Source organism: Magnolia sinica, chromosome 17 (assembly GCF_029962835.1).
Source record: "Magnolia sinica isolate HGM2019 chromosome 17, MsV1, whole genome shotgun sequence".
NCBI classification, from domain to species: domain Eukaryota; kingdom Viridiplantae; phylum Streptophyta; class Magnoliopsida; order Magnoliales; family Magnoliaceae; genus Magnolia; species Magnolia sinica.
The window spans coordinates 4,081,484-4,090,103 of NC_080589.1; the positions used below are offsets into that span (position 1 = coordinate 4,081,484).

General features: G+C 42.0%; 1 protein-coding gene across 1 annotated transcript; it reads right to left on the reverse strand.

Moving 5' to 3' along the window:
• Window positions 1-247: 247 nt before the first annotated feature.
• LOC131230397 (stachyose synthase) lies at window positions 248-5,647 on the reverse strand. Its single transcript, XM_058226302.1, has 4 exons — window positions 3,790-5,647; window positions 2,520-2,697; window positions 1,868-2,235; window positions 248-933 (listed from the first exon to the last, which is right to left on the reverse strand). The coding sequence occupies exons 1-4, from the start codon at window positions 5,290-5,292 to the stop codon at window positions 358-360; spliced, it is 2,625 nt and encodes an 874-aa protein (XP_058082285.1). The 5' UTR covers window positions 5,293-5,647; the 3' UTR covers window positions 248-357.
• Window positions 5,648-8,620: the final 2,973 nt, after the last annotated feature.

An 8,620-nucleotide genomic window follows, 5' to 3' on the forward strand; every position in this document is an offset into this window, starting at 1 on the left:
ATAACTCATTCCGGATTGTGAGATACACCCGATCTAAGGTCTGACATTCTGTATCACTTTTGTCATCGCCGGGCCTTTTTTGATCCATCTTGGCCATGAAACTGTCCGCAACCTACTCTACATCACACTTAAACACGTTTCCCATATAACGACCCAAAATTTTAAGCCACAGCACATAAACAAGCGGCCCACCTTATGATAGGCCAGGATCTTGCACAACATGACTGAGAAGGACTTAGAGGATCCATTACCATAATAACATACATATATTAATCATACAACAAACTGCAAATAACTGAAACCAACCACCTCCAAGAACACAAAAAAACAGACAGAACGAGTACAATGGCCCACCAATCAAAAAGCAAACCCCACCTCAGATAGGCCACATTCTTCAATCCAAGGGACATCCAAGATCAGCTTACCACCACCCAACAATTCAAACCCCACCTCAGCCCCATTCAAGTAGATCTTCTTGGGTGGCCCATTTGAGTAAGATAAGAACTTCCCACCTCCTTTCACCTTAATCTTCACATTAACATCATCACCATCATCGCTACTGTAATCCACCGCCTGTATGGTCCCTCCACCGTTGAACATGTTCGTCAGCCCGATCGGCGCGAATTTCACGTGGGGTCCGATCTTCTTGATTGGCACGAAGGTGAAGATCTCAAAGGTGGACGGTCGGATGGTTACGAGGATGGGATCTGATGTGGGATTCGTTAACAGAAGTTCCTCTGCCTGGTTGAGATAGAGAGCATACTCTTCGGCGTGGCCCATCTGGGCAGCTTCTTGTTTCTGGTCCCATTCAATGTCTGTGACATGGACAGTCCCTGACACTGGCTTGTAACACTCTGAGTAGCCCTTGATCCTCTGTTCTTTTGGGTCCCACCCGGCGCCTTGGCAGTTGAATGCTCCTAAAACGCCTCCAAACTGTGAAAGTGAATGTAATTAGATGTAACCAAAGTGATAAATGCATATGAATTTTCATTATGACTTTGGTGTGTTTGGATGCACTGTTGAATTAAATTGTGATTACTAATACTACATAAATAAGGCTTTACAAGAGCCAAGCTAGCTCGAACAGCACGCTCAATTCGGCTGGATTTAGCTCGGCTTGAACATGACTCCAAGCAAGCAAGCTTTACATGACCCAACTCATTTTGAAATCGAGCATAATGCAACTTGATTCGACTCAACTCAAACTTGGCTCGACTGGAAGCTCATATATATATAGTTCCTCTCTCTCTCTCTCTCTCCCTTTCTTTGCACCCACAACAAGGTATTTCTATGGCTCTATCTAATTGGGTTGGGTTGGGTTGGGTGTTGGGTTAGATCGGGTGCGGGTTGAGTGCTGGGTTTAGTCGGTTGTGGGTTGGGTGCTAGGTTAGGTTGGGTTGGGTTGGGTGTTGAGTTGGGTGTGGGTGCTGGGTTGAGTTGGGTGTGGGTGCTAGTGGATGGGTTGGGTCGGGTTGAGTGTTGGTAGTTGGGTCAGGTCGGGTCGGGGTGTGGGAGCAGGTTCATCTCGACACAACTCAAAGTAAACTTGTGTCAACTCGATCCACTAGCTTGCTTCGAAAGGTTTGACAAACAAGCCAAGCTCCAATGTTAAACTCGAGCTCGAGATTGAGGAGAGCACACCTCGACTCAACTCGGCTTGATGTACAACCCTAGGCAGAAATAAGAATGTTGCAATTTGCATCACATTACTTCCATGTCAGTCTTGAAAGAAACATAACTACAGAATGTTCTCAATTCAATTCGCTTGTGCATCCAAACGTGGCCCCAATGGATGAAACCCACATTTGAATTAACCTTCAGCAGCTGTTTTTTCATCTGGCAAAAAAAAACAACTGTAACCAATTACCTTATTTACATTCCAAATCTTGAGGATTGATTCACCATCGAAGAGGGGGTTCTTGAAGAGGCAGTCCCTGGTCGGTAGAGCAAAATGCTGGCACTTTGGAATTGTCCCATCAGGGAAAACAAGCTTCTTTAGCAGATCGAAGTCATGTCCACCTACAGAGTCACTCACATAGACCGGTCCGCCACAGATGGCCCTTGATCCTGCGTGGAATTTCGCACACAGATGATCGGATTGAAACATGTCCCAATCAGGTTGTATGATCTGACCCATCCACATGCTGTTGAAGGCGCAGTGAATCATATGGACGCCTTGTAACCAATACACCCCCATTGGATCTCCATTCGGGTCTTGAAACCAGAAATCGTCACCTGTAGCAAACACAATCAAAGGACGCTGATGAAGATCGATCTATGCTGCGAATTCAATTTCAACAAGGACTAAATGACCCAAGTGAGATTCACACTCAAATTGCAATTACTATCATTTCAATTTCAACTTGGAATTGTCAGAATTGAAATCCAGGTGCCTCCCACATTTGGGTTATTTCCTACATAATGAACTGAATGAATTATAGTTCAGTTTGGTTATGCATCCAAGCATGCTTTTTTTTTTTTGGTGGGGTTAGAGAAGATCATCTGATTGAATATCTCACCTACTCTTCCAAATGAAATCTGCTGAGTTCCAAGGAAGAAAAAGTCATTGCACTGCTGCATGCTTGCAATCAATCCAGTTCCCTTGAAGTTCTTCACAAGTGATTCTGTCAGCCCTTTGTAATAAGCCTTCGCAAGCTCAACCCGCCCGCCGTATTCCTCTGAGACGTATTCGAGCGTCTGCAATCAGCAAAACCATTCTTATTCTTGAATACAGTACATATAAATACAAGGATATCCTACTAGGTATATTCTACACTTGCATTGGGTTGTGTTTGGTTGCACCACATATTATGAAGTTTCATGATTAATCACTCTAATTTGAAGCAAAGTTTCATGATGTTTCAAGAAAGTTGGTGCAACCAAACAGCCTAAGAGAGAAATGTCATTTTTATGTTCAACCCAGAAATGGTACAGGTGGGACCCACCATCTGGTACAACTAATGGTCTACAATCGACAGCGTCTAAATTGGATGGTTTGGAGCTGATGTTGGAGATCTTAGATTAATTTCCCATATATGATGTGTTGATTGATGTCTTAAATCTGTAATTCAACATGCTTGTCGATGATAGTTTGATGCCGTTGAGTGAACTTCGATGCCATCAAAGTTCCACTCAATGCCATGGGAAAATTCTGAAAATTCTGGATTTTCTCATGTTAGTCGTTGGACACTTTGGTGTCTTGCTCAATGCCATCAAAGTTAGTTTCGATGATATCGAAGGCCTGCTTGATGCCATCGGAAAAATTTAGAAAATCCATGAATTATCATTGGAGTGTTTTTGTGTTAATTCGATGCCATCGAAGTGCCATCGAACGGATTGAGCAAAGTTACGTAGATTTGCGTATCAGTGAGATTTGTTTCCGATTTCGAATGTGATTCTTCTCAAGGCTATATACACGGGTGTAATCGGGATTGAGGTGTATCTTAGAGCTTTCTAATTCATTCCTAGGGTTCTCAAGGTTTTGTAAGGGAGATTCCAAGCTGGTTCGAATCGTGTATTCTCTTGATCTCTTATATTTTGTGCTTTCATAGTAATATCTATCAATTTGTGCCGCAGTTTTTTACTGAATGAATTTTTTCACATTAAATTCAGAGTCATTGCGATTGTGCTATTAGAATTCTCTAGTCATTGTGATTGTACTATTAGAATTCTCTACTTGATTCATCTATATGTGCTTCCGCAGTCCCCTAACATGATGGGGCCAAACATGAACAATAGATAGATAAACATATAAAAAGAGAACTGGCTAAGGCATGGATGCTTGCTTACATGTATGACATCGACTTTCACTCCTGTGATTCCAACTTTTGCAAGATACGAATGCATCGAATCATAGAAATCTGCTGCCTGATCCGGATGAACCAGACCAACGCCGCCTTCAACGATCTTCACCACCGCAAGATCAGACATTGTCCCATCCAAGCTGGGGGAGAGAGTGACAGGGATCGCCTTTGAGTTGAGATGAGTCGCGCCCGGCCTAACACCACCCCAAGCACCACAGAGAGCATGCCACACATAGATATCATCCAATCCCTTAAACTCTTTTCTCAAATCCTCAGTAAAAGCTTTCAATCCCACATCCTCTGAGGTTTTACAACAACAGCTCGAACAGCTCTGATTCCCTCCACTCAAAACACTGCTACTACCTTGCCAATTACCAAACATTTCATTGAACTGAACTTTCAAATTCTCAATCTTCGAATCAAAGCCAGACAATTCAGTGACCCCTGCCTTAATCGTTCTGTCACGACCCTTCTCTGCATTCTCGATCTCAATCGCCTTAGAGATCAAGGACATCAATAGCTTCCGTCGATTCGAATCAAATGATGGGGCGTTGGGACCCAACATAGTTCCTGCCTTGTACCGCCCGAACTTATCGCATTCCTGGAATCGATAGAGCCGAGCAGTCATCTGCTGCCCTCCCAAGATGAGATTCTTCGCATCCTCATTTGGGTTATCACCATCGAGATTGATACTCTGCCATCCATCGTCGATTATGAGAAATCGTGGTGCGATTCCTCCATTGATGAAGTCTTTCACTCCATGCCAGACACCGACAGGATCTACAGCAAGGTAAAATGCATCCCAGGTACACCAGCCGAACTTGTCAATGAGAGATGGGACTGATTTCTCTTCCAAGAGTCGAAATGTATTGAGATGGACTCTTAATGCACTGTAAGCTTCCTTCATTAGATTGTAAGGATTTTCGGAGATGTGTACATACACGATTGCATCAAAAGATGAGGATTTTACTTTGGTAGAGCCACTTTCAGCATAGATCATGACATGCCCATCAGGGCCTGGTTGGAGGGCAGACCGGAATGACCCTTCAATCGACGGTAGGATTAGGACATATGACCTTAATTCAGGGACATTGAGGAGTGCCCATTGGGTCTCCTTCTGCAAATCTGAGCCGTTACTTCCTACCCACATGGTGGACCACCATGTTTTAAACCTGAAAACACTAACGAAGTTCCGGTCGATGAACTTGCCCAATGAGTTCATTAAATGATCGGACGGCTCTTGTTTACTGAAGCCGAGGAACCCACCCTTGAATGATTGGGATTGTACCTGATGAAACAGGGGAAGTGGTGCATCTGAAGTTTGGCAAATGGAGGAAAAACCACTGAATGAGACGTTATCGGGAACATCTGAGAGCAATGTGACACCATTGACACTGAGATTCCCACCCGACAATTCAAAGAACCGGTTTATGTTATTGGTATTGGCCTGATCAAGGACTGAAGCTGATACTTCGTTAGGTGGGGCCATGGGCAGAGGAAAACAAGGGGAAACAGAGGAAAACAGAGCAAGAGCAGAGAGATTGTAAGTTGCAGAACCCAAATTCAAATCCAAAACTCAAGCAATTCAAAACCCAAAAACACAAACTATAGAAACTAAGGTATTTGATTCAAACTAACAAAAAAACCCAATAAACCATAAAAATCAGAATACATATCTTAATGAAGATTTTGGTGGGTGGGAGTATCACCACAAGACACAGAAAGAGAAGCACAGGAAGATTCAAGAGATGGAGAATATGGAAGGGAAATGCATCTATTTATAGGGAATGAGAAAGGGATCCCTTTGTGGGGAGTGGGAGAATAAAAAACAGAAAATAAAAAAAAAAATAGAAGAAGAATAGAATTCAGGTATTAAGACAATTTGATTTGATGCCATTTTCATAGTGGTGAGAGAACCCAATACATAAAGACAACCAACTACTTGTTTGCATGGACAATGACTAAGGAATTTTTGGGCTACAGTATATAAATAGACACATCATGCATGCATGTGAGTGGACCACCTTCATGTATGCATATTTGTACACCCATCCATAGCTCAAGTGGTGGACTGAGTGAAAGATACCTCTGTTCAACACTGAGGTCTTGCTATCGATCCCTAGTCGGGGTGGCTAACAGTGAAGTGTCAACTGACGGTAAGGTGTACTAACAAGCTAACAGGAAAAAAAATAAAAAATAATGTTTGCATATATGTGTTTTTTTTTTTTTTTTGCATGCATGTGAATGGACTTTTATGTATGCATGGATGAGTTCTCTTGCATGTATGCATGTGAATAGGCCTTCATTTATTAATGCATGGATGCATGTGAGTATGAGCCATGTGTGATGGGAGTACGTAGACATACATACACACATGCATATGCATTTGTTTCTGTTGGTTTTGCTTTGTTTTGGAGGGAGTTGACGCTTGGAATGTGTGAAGGCTGGTCGTTTGCTTTGGGAGAGAGTGTATTCTATTCGCAGGATCCCAATTCCCAGTAACAAGCGCCCCACCGGTGCAATATCGATTTATTCTCTCAAGATCTGAACCGTTCATAAAGCAGGCCCCACTGTCTATATTCCCTACAACTAAAAAAAAAATTAAAAAAAATAAATATATTATACTAGTCTGGTGGGCCAGACATGTGGGAAGAAATGGATCACTAAAGAGGATAACCAACGGTCCTCATTCAAAAGTACATGCATGTACAAAAGATGGAAGGTTAAAAGAGGATAATCAATGTTACACATTTAGCATGCATTTGGGCCCACCTAATAACTCGGTGGATCCAATCTACACTCGTCAGGGCGGTCCTTATACACGGCTAGGATCTCACACACATTTTCCACGTCAGCAAACAAGGGCGGTTTTCTGGTGGAGCCTTCCTCTTGAAATTTGCTAGATATGCCAAAATTTCAAAGAGAAATAATCAGATACAGCGGCTGTATCATAAGTCATGGTACATCTATCCTTTTCTGATATTAGTAGAACATCCTATCTGTATAAAACTTGGGTGAAGCCCTGATGATGTTCTTAAAGGAAAATCAGACCGATTCACACATAGAAGAGATACAAAATCAATATCAATAGACAGCCGATGATATAATTTGATGCACTACTGTGGCCCACAAATGAATGGATTGATCTGATCTTCCGGATAAGTGATTATCATTTCATGGACCACCGTTTGTACGGATAGGATATTCTGTATATGTGAAACATTAGCATGAAAATATGGATGTACAGTAATCTATGGCCCAACCGCTTTATCTGATCATTTCTCAATTTAATATTGGAGGGTTGAGTCACGGAGGATTGTGGAAAGTTCTTGGTCTCTGGAGGTGGGCCATGCGTACTTTGGCAGAGTATGGTCATTCGTACACATGCACACGGCCAATGCATACACATCAAAAAACGTAATTCAAATTAGACAGTCCAAATCCTTGGTTGTTTATAGATGGGTCATAAACTAAAGATCATATGAAACGGATGGTCCCAAATGTTCTGTTGTGATCATCTAATGGACGGTCATAAGAAAAGTAGTTTACTGTCCAAATTCAAGAGAAAGGTCCGCTAATCCGAAAGCAGGACGGTCTAATTGATCAGATTTTGTAGCTATGACACATCTAAAATCGGCTTACTTGTTTTGTAGTTTGTTCCGTAGAGCAGATTTGGTGAGGCCGTGATTGTGGGGCCCACCTTGGTTTATTTTTTTGTATATCCATGCCATCCATCAGTTTTTTACGATCATTCTAGCACATGAACCAAAAAATAAAGCATATATAAATATCAGGTGGACCACATCAGGAGAAACAGTGGTCATTGAATGCCTACCATTAAAAAATTTCTTGTGGGCCACAAAAGTTTTGGATCAAGCTGATATTTGTGATTTTCCCTTCATACAGGTATTTTTGACTTCATCAACAGGTTGGATGCAAAATAAACATTATGGTGGAACGTAGGAAGTTTTAATGGTGAGCGTTCAATCACCACTGTTTCCCTGGTGTGGTCCACTTGAGACTTGAATGTATTTAATTTTTCGGTACATGCCATATTATTAGCTTAAAAAACGTATGGACGGAATGGATATACAATAAATATATCAATGTGGGCCCACCATAACAGCCTTGTCGAAGTCGGTGTTTACTTTGCCTATGCCGCGTGTACCATGACTGAGTGCATGTGTAACTCTCGCAGTCCGCCACGTAGCTTTCAGTATACGCTGACGGAGTATTACATCCATGCATATGCACTAGTCGATTGTCCACTCATCATATTCATCACTCAAACTAAACCATCCAAATCGTTGTAAACAATGTAGATACTGTATCAATCACAGCCGATGATCAATGGACATCTGTCCGTTGAATTCTCACTGCTGACTCGCTCTCAACAACCGTCCATTAGATATCCAATAGTAGACCATTTGAAAGATCGTCTCGATTCATCTTCTGGGCTATGATTCATCTAAAGTGGGACCCATAGTTTGGACGGTTTAACTTGAGTTACAAGAAATCCACGTGTCAATCATTTGAGTTGATGCGTATGAATCTTCACACTCTGCATATCAAGTAACAACTCAATATAAAACTATTTTTATTTGCTTTCTTATCTTGTCGTTGGAGCGAACGCGGCAAATGGATTTGTTGGGGGAGAACGTTAGTAAAGCCTAGAAAATGGAGAATACTCTGGTAGAGTGTGACGAGTGATACACAGGCACTTGTAGTTGGCATGTACATAGCCCCAATTCAACGGCCCAAGTATCGTGTACCAATCCAGATGGGCCATAAGCAAGAAATTGTACGAATATGATCCT